At 33.4% G+C, this 17,525-nt stretch overlaps 2 protein-coding genes and 1 long non-coding RNA gene across 3 annotated transcripts; all 3 read right to left on the bottom strand.

Annotated features, from left to right (window-relative positions):
- Positions 1–1,305: 1,305 nt before the first annotated feature.
- LOC114195117 (uncharacterized) lies at positions 1,306–3,169 on the bottom strand. Its single transcript, XR_014984055.1, has 3 exons — positions 3,053–3,169; positions 2,875–2,949; positions 1,306–1,536 (listed from the first exon to the last, which is right to left on the bottom strand). It is a non-coding gene; the product is annotated as an uncharacterized LOC114195117 (long non-coding RNA).
- Positions 3,170–5,279: 2,110 nt separating this feature from the next.
- LOC114194369 (protein RSI-1-like) lies at positions 5,280–6,107 on the bottom strand. The gene is made up of 3 exons (XM_028084542.2): positions 5,888–6,107; positions 5,767–5,800; positions 5,280–5,687 (listed from the first exon to the last, which is right to left on the bottom strand). Exons 1-3 carry the CDS (start codon positions 5,963–5,965, stop codon positions 5,506–5,508), a joined length of 294 nt encoding a protein of 97 aa, XP_027940343.1. The 5' UTR covers positions 5,966–6,107; the 3' UTR covers positions 5,280–5,505.
- A 987-nt stretch (positions 6,108–7,094) lies between these two features.
- LOC114194368 (uncharacterized) lies at positions 7,095–15,211 on the bottom strand. Its single transcript, XM_028084541.2, has 10 exons — positions 14,556–15,211; positions 14,326–14,463; positions 13,819–14,007; positions 12,716–12,853; positions 12,506–12,627; positions 12,251–12,383; positions 12,022–12,151; positions 11,077–11,156; positions 10,825–10,959; positions 7,095–7,639 (listed from the first exon to the last, which is right to left on the bottom strand). Exons 1-10 carry the CDS (start codon positions 15,063–15,065, stop codon positions 7,415–7,417), a joined length of 1,800 nt encoding a protein of 599 aa, XP_027940342.1. The 5' UTR covers positions 15,066–15,211; the 3' UTR covers positions 7,095–7,414.
- Positions 15,212–17,525: the final 2,314 nt, after the last annotated feature.

Below are 17,525 nucleotides of genomic sequence, written 5' to 3'. Positions count from 1 at the left end.
AGTTGTTTTCAATTTATTCATTTGTTTCAATTTTTTGTTCAATTTAGTCCCTCTATTTTTTAAAACGATCCAATTTTGCATTCTCCACTTTGAGACCAAATTAGTAAATAAGCTTAATTAACTTATATAAACATGTTAAAATATTTTTTTAAATTTATACATCAAATCACTCCAACTAAATATTCAAATTATTTTTATTTCTTACAAATGTAAAAAATTTAAAGTGTAAAAATTTAGAAGGGTAAAAATGTAAAAAATAAAATAATTTGAGTATTTAGGTGGAGTGATTTGATGTATAAATTCAAAAAAATTATTTTAACATGTATATATAAGTTGTAAGTAAGCTTATTTATTAATTTGGTTTCAAATTGAAGAGGACCAAATTGGATTATTTTAAAAAAGAGAAATTAAATTGAACAAAAAATTAAGTAGAAGACTAAATTAAAGAGAACTATTATCACTACCAAGTGACACAACTGTAGCTTGTCACGTGGCATGATTGTAATTTGACACATGTCAGTTTAAATATTTTTAGAAAAAATAAATAATTTATTTTAAAAATTTTAAAAATTAAAAAATTTCACGACTTAACATGTGTCATGTACGACCGTAGTGTTAAAGTCAACTTAATTGAAAGAACCAAATTAAATCTTTTTAAATAATTGTAGAACTAAATTGATCCAACAAATAATTAGGAGATCAAAATGAACCAAATGTAAAAAATTAGATGACTAAATAAGTAATTATACCGATAATCTTTTATTATGCTGTCGATATGAATTATTCGTTCAATTATTTTCAATATTGAAAGTATTGAGCATATACATACTTATCTTTGGACATAATTTATTTTATATCTAAAATAGCGGTATTTAAATTTAACTTTCAAAACATGTTTAAAGTATAAAATATAAAATTTTATATCATTCTTAGTAAAGTTAAAATAACACTTAATTCACTCATATTTATTTATAAATGCCAATTATTAAAGTTAACATGAGATTGTATGTATATAGTTTATTACAACTACGCGCATGTGTTTTTTTTAATGATAAGAAAATTTTAAAAAATTATTAAAAAAGTGTAAATTAAAAGAAAAATAGTTAAATTTAAATTACAGTTTATTAAAGAGTAAAATTGGTAAACTGTTTTTATTAAAGGTTAAATTTAACAAAAAGCAATGTACACCAAAATGATCGATCCTCTTTTGTATAATAGTATAGATACTTATTTATTTGTCTTAATTGAATATGTAACGTCCCATTTAATTTATAAACGCAATTAAAGGAAACGTCACGTGTAAGATAGCATAATAACGCAGTCCTGGGGTTCCCAACATCACCCCTACAAAACTAGGCACACCACGATGCCAACAAAAGCGGGATAACAGTTTAACTAAGAGTTTATAATCTAAAAACTACGAATACAAGGGCCATAGCCCTAAAGAAGACATGAAGAGGAGAAGTGTAAGCTTCAGCCCAGATGGCTAAGTAGCGGAGTCGCCATTCCCTTGTTGCCCATGAGAACCTCGCCCATCTGCTCCCATCAACCAAGTTGATGATCATCGCAAGAGAGAACAGCCACATACATCACAACCATGCAACAAAACGGGTAAGCTAGATGCCAACAACATATTCATCATGCAATCAAATATATTTTTCCTCATCTCATATCCACATAACAATCAAACATGTTATGACTCTTCACTCAATACACTACGACTCGACTCGACTCATCCGGATACGTATAACTTGGTCAGATTCAGCGGACGCTCGCACTTGTGGTGAATACCCCTGCTCGACTCTGAGCTGCTCATCTCCGAGCTATGTGTTATAAGTGTTACGATGAATCAAATCTCTCTCACCACAAGGTTAGCCCTTAATGAATTTCAGGCCTCCTGCTACTCTCACCACAGGGGTCAGTCTGCTCTAAGTGAGACTAACTGGCCCCTTAGAGTGTCAGGATGCAGTCCTTACCTTGAATCCTTACCTAGTTATACAGATGGGGCACCACCATGGGCACCCACTAACAGGGGCCATGGAATTACATCCCGACCACTGAAGCGCGACCCCAGAGGTCTCACCTAGAGACCCCAAGGAATTACACGCTGACACGGACCAACATTCATAAAACAACATTAAGAGAACATCAAAAGCATGTTTACAATTCCATACTCATCCGTGGGATTTACTCCGCATATGCATCACATTTTGAATCCATACCTCTGATCATCACCGTCCCATGAGTCTAGGGTCTCATCTCATGTCAATACCATGTTCCTTTAATTTCAACCACGCATTCATTTCACATGTTAAGTCTCACACCAACCCATTCATCCACAATTCATGAATCATGCCAAAAATATACTTCATGCTCCATTGTATTCATGTCTATCATCACACAATCATACACAACCAAAACGGATCACTCGGGAAACATCAAACATCCAAAACACAGCACTGTCTCGCCCAGCATCTCGCTCAGGCTGAGGGGTCTCGCTCAGGCGAGACATGCTCGCTCAGGCGAGCCTCCCCCTCGCCTAGGCGAGAGCGCAAAAACATGGGCAGGAGCAACGCAGGATCTCGCTTGGGCGAGTTGCCTGCTCGCTCAAAAGTTGAGCGAGTCGCCTGGGCGACTTTTCGTGCAAAAGCACTAGGCGAGCTCCCTGTTTCATCTCGCTTGGGCGAGATTGACTCGCTTGGGCGAGATTTACAGGTCTCGCCACTGTCCTTCACTGCAACAACCATGATAATCAAGCCAAACCAGCATACAAGCATTCTCATACCCCAAATCGAAGAGTTAAATCATACAAGCCGAAAACAACACCATTACAGACCAAAACCACTGAAGAACATGAACTCTAACTTCCCGTACCTGGGATTTAAGCTAGCAAACGCTCCGACCCGCACAACGAAGGTAGGACTGTCCCTAGGGCGGTTAGCAGCTGAACTGAACGGTAGAACAAAAGAAAGGAGCGGTTTATTACCAAACCCTAACGTTACAGAGAACACAAACCATGAAAGGAAGGAGCATGGGCTGAGGAGTGACTTACGTGAACAGGGACAGAGTTCGAGCTCGAAGGAAGGGGACCTTAGGGCAAACTCTAGCAGAGCTTTTCGTGAGAGCAAGGGGAAGGGTTGACGGCTGCTGCGTTTCTGTGAGAGTGAAAGTGAGAGTGAGATTAGGGCAGACCTTAGGACCTTATACGTTGGGCCGGCCTTAGGCCCACTAACTTTAGGACAGAAAAGTTACCATATTTTAAATGGGCCTTACAGAATAAATTGAATTAGGTACTCGTAGCCGCCCAATATTTTTGTGTCGGGTTTATTTCTTATTTTGCAATATTTTTACTTACACGGTTAATTATTTTAGAATATTTTTAAATTTTAACGTGCCTACCTAAAATGTAAATATCATCCAAAATAATAGAGAGTGAGAACATTTTAACGCATGAACAACAAAATGGAAAATTAAAAAATTTGAAAACAAAAGCTATTTAATTCAACATTTATTGGTATATTCTCAACAAATAAACATTCAGGAATATTTGGATTCATGAAATAAAGGTTACGTGTTTTTAACTCAGCAATCAATTTGTTCATTCCGTCATCAATCTCTTTGAACTTCCGAGTCAACTTATTTTCTTCTTTTACAAAAGTGACTCAAAGTAGATTCAATAAAATGAGAGAGTTGATCGGCGAGTTAAAAAGAAAGGTTAAAATATATTTTTAGAAATTTATTTTGTAAAGTTTTTATCAAATCAATCTTAATATTATTTTTGTGTTTAAATAGATCCAAATTTTGATTAATTTCGTTCAATTTGGTCATTTTTTAACACCGCGGCCATGAAGGATAACTGCCACGTGTCGTTTCATGATTTTTTTTTAATTTTTTTTTAATTTTTTTTATTTTTTTTAAATATTCGCGTGTCAAACCAGCATGCCATATGTCAGAGTCAATGTTTTATATCCAATTTGGTCCTTATATTCGTTATTTTTATTTTTGTTCAATTTAGTCCCAATTTTTTAAACATGAACCAATTTTGTTCTCTCCAAATTGAGACCAAATTTAATTTTTATATTAAAATTTAAATTTTTTATTCAATATTTTTATTAAATATATTAAAATTCACATAATTATAAATTTTATATAAAAATTAAATTTGGTCTCAATTTCAAGAAGAACAAAATTGCTCAATTTTAAACAAAATTGGGACTAAATTGAACAAAAATAATAATATATACTTTATTATTTTTACTATGAGAATGTAATTAAGTTATTTAAATATTTTTCAATAAAATGCATTCTTTCAAATAATATATAATACTTAGGTTTAATTAGTGAGATGGTATTCACTTTCCTTATGATCAGTCAATTTAGTCTCTGTAAAAGTGTCAATTGCGTCTCAACATTTGAAAAAGTATCTCAATTAGATCTTTTTTCATAAAAAAATGTATTAACGCCGTTAATGGCGTGCCATGTGTCAATCTCTATTTTTTTTCATTTTTTTTTATTTTTTAATATTTTTAAATTTAAAAAAAAAAATTCCCACGTGTTAGGTCTTTGGTGTGACATGTGATACTAATAGTAATATGTGGCAACATACTACCACATGTCAATCTCACTACCAAATGTCATTATCCTTATTTCGATTTACTCCTCACATATGTCTATTTATTTCAATTTAGTCTCAATTTTTTTTTTCAAAATAGAAAAATATTGTCTCTCTTAAGACGAAATTTATTATTTATATAAATATTATATTGATATTTATTATGAAAAATAACTTACAAAATTAAGTACTGATATTTATATTAAAAAATTTTAATATATTATAACATCATTTTTTTAAATAGAACAATATTGTCTCCCTCACCAAACTTATTATTTATATAAATGTTATACTCATAATTTTTATTAACAATATTACATTCTTTTAATTCTTAACTCATATTTTGTTATTCATGACTTTAACCACTACATTTTAACATAAATTTCAATACTGAATTTTGTAAGTCATTTTTTAATAACAAATATCAATATAATATTTATATAAATAATAAATTTAGTCTTAAGAGTGATAAAATTGGACTAAATTGAAACAAATAGACATATGTTAAAATTAAATTGAAATCAAAATAATGATACTTGAGTAGTGACAGTACTTGCCACGTGTCACACTAATAATCTGATACATAGCAAAAAATTAAAAAAAAAAAATTAAAAAAAATTAAAAATTGAAAAACTAAGAAAAACGGTAATTGATACGTGATACACGGTTAACAATGTTAATAAAGCAATTCTTTAAATTAGAACATGTAATTGACACTTTATTAAGAATGGAGACCAAACTAAGATGTCCGAAAGTAAGTACCCTCTTAATACTTAAGTCAATCAGAATATAGAATTTAAATAAAAGAAGGGATAATACTCTGAACATTAAATCAAATATTCCATTTGGTACATGAAAATAAAATCATAACTTGCGAAAGAAGTTTGATGGGTTTAAGGGCATTTGGGTCGTCCTTCCTTGGTCTTCCAGGTGTTGTAGCAAGGACAGAGTTGCTTGTTGCCGTAAGTACCAGGAGGAACGCATAGGCATTTGGCACAACACTTTTGGCAGAAAAACATGCATGGCTTCTTGTGTGAAGTTGCTGAGCAACGGTATGTGCATTTCGGTTTACAATCTGTTACAAATTCATCATCATCATCATCATCATCATAATACAAATTAAACCAACATCTTTTTCATCACTCCATATTTACCTGAAGGCCGAAGTGTTCCGCTGCGCGTATAAGCCTGCTCAAACGTCACAAACACACTTTCTTAGAGAATCATTAACTGCACTTACGATCAGGTGTTGTTGCTGTTAATGTAATAATGTACCTCAGCTACATTCCAGAATGACACCAACAGAAGCAGAGACAGCGCAAGCATGATGGGGCTGTAGGAAGCTGCTGCCATGGCTATGATGTGTCAAGTCAGAATGCCACAGTTTTTTTTACAGAAAAACAATCTCAATTTTTGTTACTTCTCGGTTGGGAATTGCAGGGATATTTATAGGAATACATAAGAGAGAAACCTAATAATGAAAAGTTAGAAGAAAAAGAAATTAATTGGCAGTGGAATCCGTTGTTTAAGGCGTTGAAAAGGGTGGTGGGAGTTGATTGGAAAAAGTTGCATGAGAAAGTGAGCGAAAACAGCGCCATATCTTTTGTTGTGTTTGTTTTTATTCCCTTTTGTCAACTCACCAACATGCTCCTTATTCTTCTTTTTCTTCTTATCACTGTTTAATTACCCTTTTTCCCCCATTTCTCCATTGTTTCCTGCAATGTACAATCGTTAATCCTCACAAGAGTGGTTCGAAATATAATAAATACAATAAATATAAGAAATTGAAGTAGGGACCAATGCTGAAACTAGTTTTGCACGACACTTTTATCACTCTGTTTATGGTATGATTACCTTTCGTGGGCCACACATTTCCTTTTATTATTTTCTACGTTCCCCCAAATCACGTTTTCATGTACGGATCCACGTGTGAGTGAACATGCACTTTACTGTAAATATATACAACTATGTCTTAATTTAGTATCAAGACGTAATGGTGAGATAATGAAAATCAGGTGTTAAATTATGGCTTTAATTCTTGATTATTTATTTTTACTTAATCCAAAGTTCCATATTGATCTTAGTTTATTATTTAATCTTCATCATTATCACTTTTTCTTGGTACCTTATTATGAATGTATTCTTAAAACTAACAAAAAGCTTATTAAGTTCAAAACATGGTGAATGGTATATAATACAATTGAATTACTAGTACTGATAAAGTTATTATATTGCTAGTACTGATAAGTAATAAACTTATTAAGCTTGAAATACGGGAACGTGAAAATTACGCTAGAGGACTACAATAAATAAATCATCATGGCAGCGATAATATGACTAATAATATTTCAAGTCTCAAAGGTAATGAGAATAATATAAATGCATGATTCCAAATACAAACAAATTTAAGTTGTCAATGCTTTAAACAAAAGATAATACTAACTGCACGTTGAAGTTTCTTTTATGAGACCGCAAATAAATATATTATTCAAGCACAACTCAATTTCACCTTCATTTGCATTTCTCTATAGCCATTTGGCACTTTATCTGAAAATCAATATATAACAAGCCACTATAAAATTTCTTAATAAAAAATTGTCAAATTGACCTAAAATTTGAGAACACACATCAACACCTATATAAATGGGCAGCACAAGCTTCCATGCTTTTGTTCCTATTTTGGTTTGATTTCACTAAGTTGAAGACTAAAATAAATTAATACTCCTCACACCTCACACTATTGGCTTAAGTGATTCACGCTGGGAATAAGCACCGACTAAGCCACAGGATAACTCTGGCAACCTAGGACAGGTTCAACATTTCTGTCAGTTTATTATAATCCCATAGATGCATGTTCTGGCACATGTAAACGGCACCAACAGCAAGTACAACAGAAAAAACTGCCATGCTCTTCACGCATCCATGGCCTTGAGACAATCGTCCCAAAATCACCTTGCAGTATTTGTCTGCATCCTTTAATAATGCATGGCGAGAACCGTCATCCACATTAGCAAACGCCTTCTCATTCTGCAAAGACAGAGTGAGTGAGATGTCATAAGATTAAAATATGTAGTTAAATTAGGTTCAAGATAAGTCCATTCTCTAAATGATGCTGGAACAATGTCACTTCGCCTAAGGATTTTGAGAACGTGTTAAGAAACATTAGGATATGCTGCAAGAGATTAAACAGCCTAAATATACTATTGCTGCCAAATCAATTAACCCATTTTGGGAGCCTTTGGAAAAAACTTTTACAGAGCATTTTGGGCTTATCATTCAAATACTTAGGTGGAAAATTTTTAAGGTGTTGGATTAATCATATGAAAGTGGCTAATGATGCCCCTTTGTAAGCTTCTTTTAATGAGTTATGATGTTAGGAAAGAGGATCAAGGCCAGCCACAACCTTTGTTAGCATATTAAAGGAAAAATAGAAGACGGTGCTGTGCAAAATAACAGAAGATGGTTAGGACTGTTGAGTCAGTTATGACAGCTAGAGAGGAAGAGTATGGATAGAGCACTTAAGGGTTTGTGAGGATAGGAAAAGATTACATTTTTGTGACAAGGATAGGCCTTGTCCAAAAGGAGAGCAGCTTCCTTTGTAGAGCCTCTGTACTCGTTATATTCATTCAATTAAAGTTTCTAACAATTGGTTCAACCTGCCGGGTTCAAAAGAAAACAATGGATAAACAAGAAACCAGGTTTTCTACTTTGAAATCAATGGGAAAAATGTTGAAGAAGACAACCGGTGAACAACGGGTACACAGAGCCGAAATAATGAAAAGCGAGAAGGCATCAGAGCCGAAATAATGAAAAGCGAGAAGGCATCGACCGGATCAAAGATTTGCTTAAAGACTGGATGCAAAGGCAAGGCATCACTCATATTGGATAACAAATCGGCCATGAAACTGCAGTGGGAAGTGAAATGCTCAAACCAGAGGGAGATGGTGAGCACCATTAGAAGAAGGTGAAATTACCCATGTTCGAGGGAAACAAACCTTAAGGTTGGATGGAAAACTAAAATTGGCTTTCATTAGCATGGAGGAAACACTGTTCCTTGGTTCCATTATTGGACCAATCAGTAGTGATACGACTAGAAAGAATGAGTCGTTAGTGGTACAAGCATCTTTGACCTCAGATGATCAGTTGTTAGGGTATTTCTTGACGGGTTTTAACAAGATATTATAGCCAATATTCACAGTCATGATCCAAAGGAATTGGTGAGAGATAAGGAATTAGCTTGTGACTTGGAATAAGCGAAGATTTTTGGGAAGGCCCAAAATCATAACACAGTGGCAAATTCGAGATACCATGGTGGTGGATGAGTGATAGCTCTGGTATGGAACCAAGGTCCACACTTATCAAAGTAAAGGTTCACTAAGAGGAACTACAACCATGATAGCCATTCATAACCAGAAGACAAAAATTGACGAAACCAAACAACAAAGTCGCACTAAGCGAAATTTACCATATCTAGAATATGTTAGAAGCAGGGATCAGAAGTTTTGTTTCCGACATGGAAAAACATGTAACATGGACGCAGATGTCCAAAGAATAGTCCGAGGATTGTAATTTTAGCAAAGGATGAGCATACTAATGAAGAAGGGAAATTACAAAATTAACTAGTGACGATGAAGAATAGGGTTCAGAAAATTAACTTGTTTTCTGCTGGTTTGACTTAACCCCGAAATATGAAATTGGAAGAAATAATTCAAGGAAAAAAGGTGTTGATTCTAGTTGACAGTGGCGTGAGTCACAATTTTATTTCTTCTAGATTAGTACAACTTAGTACTATGTAGTGCGGCTAGGAGGTGGGAATAGAAAAAGAGAACAAGGTTGTTCCAAACATATTGCAGTAATGATGGGAGAGTACGCATTATTGGAAAACTTTCTTGTTTGAGATGGCAAGGGTGGACTTGATTTTAGGAAAAGCATGATTAGCTACTGTCTAGTTAGTTGAAGTGAATTGGAAAACTTTAGCAATGACGTTTGAAAATCAGGGACATAATAGAAGTCAAGGAGACCCAGGCTTATACAGAACCTTGGCTTCTTCTCAAGCATTAATGAAGGTAACAGCGGTGGAGGTAACGCCATTACTGTAGGTGGTGGAAATCGAGGATGATGCAAATTCAAATATTCCGAGACAGATTGAAACTGAAGAGAAAAAGCAACTACAACAAATATTAAGATCAGTATCAACATGTTTTTGCGGAACCCCAAGGTTTGCCGCCAAGTAGAGAAATTGACCATAAAGTTCTCATAAAGACAAGGGTTGATCCAGCGAATGTTTGACCCTGCATATATTCTTACATTAAATAGAATGAGATTGAAAAACAAGTTAAAGATATGTTGGTCCAAGGAATTATTAGGCCAGGATATAGTCCCTATTCAAGATCAGTTATTCTAATTAAAAAGAAAGGGGCAGGATCACATGACAAGATTTGCTAATGCTCATCGAGTAACATCTAAAATAAAGGTGGGAGATTGGGTATATTTAACAATTCGTCCTCATAGACCAAGTTCAATGCCTACAAGACTGCACCCAACACTAGAAACCAGGTACTATGGGCACTATAAAGTGATCAGGCAAATAGGAGTAGCGGCTTTTAAGTTACAGATTCTAGTGCAGGCCAGAATTCACCCAATTTTTCATGTTTCTCATCTCAAGTTGGCAATAGAAGATCATCCAGTAGAAGCAGAATTGCCAGTCGGATTACAAGACCATTCCACTGGATTATGATCATATCAAGTATCGGGAACTAGGACTACAATCAGTACATCAATTGTTGATTCAATAGCAAGATACATCGCCAGAGGAGGCAACGTAGGAAGATAGAACTAATATACAACAACAATCTCTGAATTTCAACCTTGAGGACAAAGTTCTGTTTGGGGGGTACGTATTGTTAGGAAAGATGATCAAGGTCAGCCACAAGCTAACCCAAAACCTCTGCTAGTATATCAAAGGAAAAACAGAAGACTAAAGTGGACAAAATAACAGAAGGTGGTTTATGAGTCTCTTGGTGACAAACTCTTATTTAATAAGCACTCAATTAAGTCATTTATCCAAAATTATTACAGAAGAAGCTTCAATGTGTACACCAATGTGTTCATTAAAGTTTACATAAAAAGCAGCAGTACAGTTAGAAAGGTTGAGTGTCTCAAAACATTGTGCAAGTGTGCAACTGTATTTACTAAAAATAAAAATAGTTTACCTTTTTACAAAAGCTCTTAAGAGTTTCCCTCAAAGGATCAAGAGTAGTATGTTTGACAAAGTATTCCTTCCTTTCACCAGAAAGTCTTCTCAATACAACAATACTTGCTTCAAGGTTATCCATATAAAGCAAATCCTGTTTCCAGTATAAAGCACATGTTTGTGTTAGTAAATACGAAAGGAGTCCCAAGGGAAAAAGTGTAGGAAAGGAATGAAAATAAATTGTCAAATAGCATTCCCTTATACTACTCACCCATTGCTTGTAACACTCAGGATTCTGAGTCAAGCACCAAATAAAGATGTCACTTGCCTCCTTTGATAGGTCAGGATTAGCTGTAAAAGATTCAAGCATTTAAGTTTTCAAACAAAATTACAACACCAGCACTCTAAACTTTTAGTAATAAATACTTAAATACTCGAGAGACAGCACAGAAAGCAAATAACTAGTAAATTGTAATATATATATATATATATATATATATATATATATATATATATATACAGGATTATAGGTTTCATTTGTTTAGTGTTATTTTCAGAGACCTCACCAGAAGAGACCATGAATCCAGGGGCTTGAGGTCGTCCCTTTATTGCTTTGATGTCCTTTTTTATATTTATAGATTAATTGAGATAGGTCATTGATGGATGTACCTATTTTAGTTTTATTCCTTTAGTTCAGTTTGAATATTAGATGCCCAGTTTTGGAACCATGTTAAGTTTCCACACATTTTGTAAATATGATACACAACTAATATCATCTAAATGCAAGGTGGAAGTAGTGTAGGAAAGCATATCTCTCCTTGTTATATCTGGACGGGAAAGTATTGTAGTTTTGGTGAAGCAAGAATTGATCTTTAGATGCTAAATGTTAAAGTCTTCTACCCCTACATATTTTGTAAATGGGTTGGACTACCCCAAATGCTCTGATTATATATATATATATATATATATATAGTATTCTTTTTCGTGGAAGAAAAAAGGTTTCCTCACATTCTTTTTATTTTTATTCTTTTTGGTTTCTTTTATAGGATTTTTTACACACAAAAAAGAGTTGAATTGAATTAGATTAATATACATTTATATTATAAATAAAATATTAACTTTATCTTTAATGTATTGTTGCCCCTGCGTAACAGCACTACATAAATTACATCTGCAAAGGAAAAAAGTTATGGCCATCAACATTAACTAGAAATACCTTCTCCCGCAGCTTTAATTGCTAAGCTAAGTATCTGTTGCGCAAGATGCTTTACTGCTTTACTTCCAGGGGAACCAGCAAGGGCAACTTCTTTTAATGTTGGATAAACGGCTTCAAATCTTTCAGTGGCCTAAATAAAATATATAAAACTACAGATGAGTATCTCAGCTAAACCAATGATTTTAATGCAAGTGATTAGAAAATATACAGGATTCTCTTAAAATTCTACCTTTATCCGGGCAGAAGGAAGAGGGAAAGTAACTCTCAATAGCGAATCAAGTGCCCACGGGGGCACAACACGCTCCCCCTTTCTGACAGCCCCATTTAGTAAAATAGAACGAGCTTTAGGAAATGTTATAATTCTGTTAAAAAAGAAAGAATGATGAAGATAGATCATTGAAGACAAGAATGAGCAGCTAGGAATTCTGCACTAGTTACAATCAATAAATCACGGGAAGTCAGTGTGGAATCAGAGGTTCCTAACCTCTCAACCAACTGTAATATCAAGTCTCTTGACTGTGGATTGCCACCAGACTTCACACTCAGCATGGGTAAGAGAAGGGATACCCACAAGTACAACCCCATAACTAGATCTCCTTGAGAAGCCTACACAAATCCTAATCCAGTTACAAATCCATATAACAAATTTTATGTGTTTGGGATGGGGGCACTATATCATGTTGAAAAAGGCTACCTGAGTTATCACCCAAACCAACACAGGGAGTTTATCCTGTCCTTGATATTTTTGACTCTCCTTGATTATTGGCAATAAACTAATCATGACATCAGGTTTTCGTCGAAGCACCATTGCTAAAACCACAAATATTGCAACCTGTAGTTCAAGTAATATACGATATTCACACCAAATATTCAATGAATGAATTATAACTCATGTAAACAAGTTACAGAATTAGAATAACATTATAAGATTTTTTTTACTAATATTTCAACGAGTTTATAAGTATTCAATCAAATTTGGAGGGCATATTGTAATCATCAATAAGTAGAAAAACTAAAAAAAAAAATATACAAATTTCATTGAAAAAGTCTGACATGAGTCAAGTTGATCCTAGAACACCAATGAATTTATTGAAAGGGCCACATTTACGAAATCTCCTTATTAAGATGGATATCTGGCTACATTTACAGAAAATCAGATGCACAACCATTCAAAGCTGAGGATCAGACTGTAATAGATCACTGTCTGAGAAGGTATACCCCACGTCCAAACTTGCCCCCTACATCCTTGCGATCCTTAAATCTTAATGCATTTCAGACTCATAGGAAACATTAAATAATTAACCAACATTTGTGCCGTTTGAAAAACTAGTCATTCACTAGTGCTAACAAAACTAAGGAACCATAAGAAAAATATCAAATCTAATACTACTTGACAAATGGTCATTTTATTTGAATATTTCTATATTTCATATTAAATAGAAAACAAATTGTTAAACAAACTAAAAAAAATTCAATGGTAATTAAAATAAGTATTGAAATTCATCAACATTCAGAAAAAGTTATCATTATCGATGACATCCAAAAAGGTTAGAACAACACTATCCAACCCAGCTTTAAGTCACTAAATGGTGCCAGCAATGCAGATACCATCTCTAAGATAGAGATACTTGCTCATATGGAGTCACAAATCAACAAAGATGCAAAGTTTATTTCCGTGCTATAAAAATGCAGAAAAACGCAGTAATGTCCTCATCAACACAAAAATTTAAGAAATAGAACACCCTTACAGAACCACGACAAATTGTCATAAAGTCATGGTGTGATTTCAAAGGGTACCTGAGATTTCGATGATGATTGTTGGACGACCTTCTTAGATCCCTTAACAGTTCCCTGATGACTTGTAATGTCTGCAAGAATGCTGTCTAACGACCATATCACAAAGGAACCAAGGGCTTCATATGATCGATGACTGATCCAATCAGTTGATATTTTGTAAACATCCTCAGAAATATGCAAAAGAGGGATCTGTTGAGAAAGGAAAAAATGATAAGAAACACTAACAATTATCACCGACCAAGGACCACAAAGCATCCAAACCATCAAAAACAACAGTGACTGTAAAAAAGTGATGCATTAGGATGATCATTACAGAAATTCAAGACACATAAATCAGCGACATTTTTCACAAACAACACAAAACAACAATGATCAGATCGAGTTCACTCGTGGAATTCAAAATTCTATACCATACTACCATATATCACGCGCATCACAAAACCATAAAACTTAGGTTCCAAATTTTTAATCCGGATTAAAAAATAAAAAGGAACAGAAACAACTCACATCAACAATCTTCGCAACGGTGGACTCTTTGAACGTCTTCAGCCACGGGAATTGAGCTCCACTCACCGACGAGAAAGCGCGACCGAAGTAATCAGCAAATCGCATCATCATAATATCTTGTTGCGATTCATATGAAGCCTACGCAAACAGGATTCATCTTATCTATCACATACAGCTAACAAAAACGAATCGCAATTACAGCAGATCAGTAGTGAAATCAAAACACTCACGGTAATTTCAGCGAGAAACGTGTCGAGTTCATCGGCGCTGATTCTGGAAGCAGCTTCAGCCACAGTCACCTTCGGCTTCTTCGGCTTCTTCTGCTTCGCCTTCTTCACTTCGGAAGAACCGTTCTGGACGGCGCCGGCATCCGGCTCCGCATCGCCGTCGTCTTCGTCGTCGGAATGCTGCTTCGATCTGCTCGGAGAGGCTTCCGCCGCCACAGCAGCGGCAGCTATCTGAGACTCGAGGAGGCGGCGGCGGCGCTCTTCGGAATGTCGCTCGACGGAGCTGAAGACATCAGAGGAATGATCGGCGGCGAAATTATCGTTGGCGAGGAGCTGCTTGGAGGAGGACTTCTTGTTGTTGCGGTTTCGCTTCTGATACGACACAGTTTGCCATTCGTCAGTGTTGTTTTTAGCGGCGGTGTTTTGCGTTGTGCGAGTTCTTCTTCTGTGAGCTTCTTCTTCTTCCTCTTGCTCCCTCAGAATGGCTTCGATGAGAGCTGAAGTCTCATCCATCGCGCTCTGTTACGATGCAGAGGAAGAAGATCGAGACGGCGTCGTTGGAGACAGATCGGAGGCAGAGAGAGACAAATATAGAGAGAGAGGGTAATTAAGTAGAAGATGATGACACAGAACACAGATACAGAGGCACTCTCATGTGTGGAAAAAAAAATACACGTGGGCGTTTCCTTCTGCTTTTTAAGTTTGACATCACTTCATCACTCAATTACAACACTGTATTTGCATTATCCGTGGCGTTTTTGTCACTAGTTTTTGGTAGAGCTTAAAAAACAAAATTAACAGATAACACACACAAACAACAGAAAAGAGTTTAATTTTTCCCGATTGTAAAAAGTTTTATATAGTTAATAGCGTAATAAAAACTCCATAACGCCTCGAAAAATTAATAAATTTGTATATATTGTTAAGAATATGATATTTAAGAATTTTTTAAATTTAATTGTTTAGAAATGTATGGATACTTATCTTTTATCATTATTTATATTTATATATTTGGTATTTTTGTTTTAACACGCAATCAATTTTAATCTATTGTCTTTATTTTATTTTGAATCACTTTTATTTCCATTTCTAAAAAAAAGTAAGTGATAATTGAAACTTTTTAAATATGATAATTAAAAGTTATTTGTCTTTAATATTTAAATATTTGATTGAGTATTTAGGTTAATGATAACTTTTTAACAAATTTTTAAATATTCTCACGAAACCGTTCTCGACTATATTATTAAATTATCATTTTCAATCATTATTTGCTAAAAAATAAAGGTGCATGTATCATTAATTAAAGAAATTTTATTACATTTTCAGGTACTGCAAAAACTTGTTTTTGTCAAAATACAAAAGTACAAAGGTAGTCTATTACATTTAGACCCTGAAAGATTAAACCATCTAGGTTTTAAAATATATATTTAAAATAGAAAAAAAAAGTATTTTAAAGAAATATATTCTTTTAATGACTTATTTTTCAAAAAAAAATCATGTTCCATAAGATTATTTTATAAAAAATCTTAACTCTTTTTTCTGTCTCTAGTTTTTCTCATCTTATTTTTGTTAACTTCTAATGAGTTATTAACAATTGAAATAACATCATATCATAATATTTTTTTCATAAATCTAAATAAGTTTTCAAATGTTAAAATTTTTTTGGAGAATATTTAGAAAATAACACTCTAAAAAACAATTTTTCGAAATTTTTATATTTTTTCATGAAATGTATTTTGATGGAAAGTGGAAAAAAAAAACTTTCTTTTTAGTTGAACAAAATGTCACGATAAAAAAGTTCTCATTTTATCAGTGGATTAACTAATATTGTAAATATTTAAAGTTTATTACAAAAAATATAAAAGTGAACGTGAATATCTTTCACATTCAATAATTATTATTTGTAAGGTGATTATTTAAATTTTAAAATTACTTCTCTATTTGGGTCACAAAATGAACAAGTCCAACCATTTTGGCCCGATCTACCAAAAATGTGCAGGGTAGCTGTTCCACCACAAAAAATTGGACCAGAAATTACAATTCTTGGATAGACAGTGAGCCCCTCACTTTTTCTTTTAATTTTTTAAATTTATTTTAATTTTGTTTTAGAAATTTTTTTGCATATATATTTATAAATCAAGATTTAAAGTATATTTAGTCATATAAATAAAATTTTAATTAATTAATATTTTTAATTGAATAAATTAAAATAATTATTATATTTAGAAGTTAAATTACATATAATAGTTGGAATTTAATTGGTAAGTGTTAATGATTAAAACTATAATAGTATTGTATATTTAAGTATTTACAAAAATAAATTATAGAAAATTTAGTCTTTTTAATTATTTTTATTTTTAAAAATAAAAAACAAAATAGGTTAGTGGGTCAGGGATGGATCGAGCCGGATCAAAACGAGTTAGTGGGTTGAAAATTTTAAAAAGACCCACTCCATTTTGCTGAAGACTTATGATAATCTATTATCATAAGTATTTTTTTTAATTTTCATAAATGGTTCTGGAATAATCGATTATCTTAGAGGATAATCGATTATCAGTACGAAACAATATTGTTCAAAAATTGCTCTGGAAACAATTTTTCATAAATGACAGTTATGACATAACTTTTCATAGTCTTAATCTAATCTCGAAATAGGATTCTATAAATCAAGTGGTAGACTTTCGTTTAAAAAGATACACAAGTTAGAGAAATTTGAATACTTGAAAACTCTCTATGGAAAGACTTTGAAAAACCTAGTGTGGATAGAGCGATAACTTTCATGAAGTGAAATTTTGAGTGATTGAGTGTTGTCGTTGTTACTAAGAAAAATTGTTCATCCTTTGTGTGATTCAAAAGAGGTGTTCATCCCATGTAGATTTTGAGGGAGATGTTTTCTAAACCCTAAACTTGCTTTCTTATCTTGATTGTATTTGTAGTTAATTTTAGTATTTGAGTTAATCTCGGGTTTAAGAG

The sequence above is a fragment of the Vigna unguiculata genome, chromosome 8, assembly GCF_037176805.1.
Source record: "Vigna unguiculata cultivar grain cowpea cultivar isolate G323 ecotype 2 chromosome 8, ASM3717680v1, whole genome shotgun sequence".
Lineage (NCBI taxonomy): Eukaryota > Viridiplantae > Streptophyta > Magnoliopsida > Fabales > Fabaceae > Vigna > Vigna unguiculata.
Note: the sequence above shows the minus strand (reverse complement) of the source record. Positions and strands in the feature narration are given on the sequence as shown.

Excerpts from the sequence above, each read along its gene's own strand:
- LOC114194369 (XM_028084542.2), bottom strand. The coding sequence starts at position 5,965 with ATGGCAGCAGCTTCCTACAGCCCCATCATGCTTGCGCTGTCTCTGCTT. Across the intron at positions 5,801-5,887 it reads CATTCTGGAATGTAGCTGAG|GCTTATACGCGCAGCGGAAC; the intron begins GTACATTATTAC and ends ACGTTTGAGCAG. Across the intron at positions 5,688-5,766 it reads CGGAACACTTCGGCCTTCAG|ATTGTAAACCGAAATGCACA; the intron begins GTAAATATGGAG and ends AATTTGTAACAG.
- LOC114194368 (XM_028084541.2), bottom strand. The coding sequence starts at position 15,065 with ATGGATGAGACTTCAGCTCTCATCGAAGCCATTCTGAGGGAGCAAGAG. Across the intron at positions 12,384-12,505 it reads ATATTACAGTTGGTTGAGAG|AATTATAACATTTCCTAAAG; the intron begins GTTAGGAACCTC and ends CTTTTTTAACAG. Across the intron at positions 11,157-12,021 it reads AATTAAAGCTGCGGGAGAAG|CTAATCCTGACCTATCAAAG; the intron begins GTATTTCTAGTT and ends AATCTTTTACAG.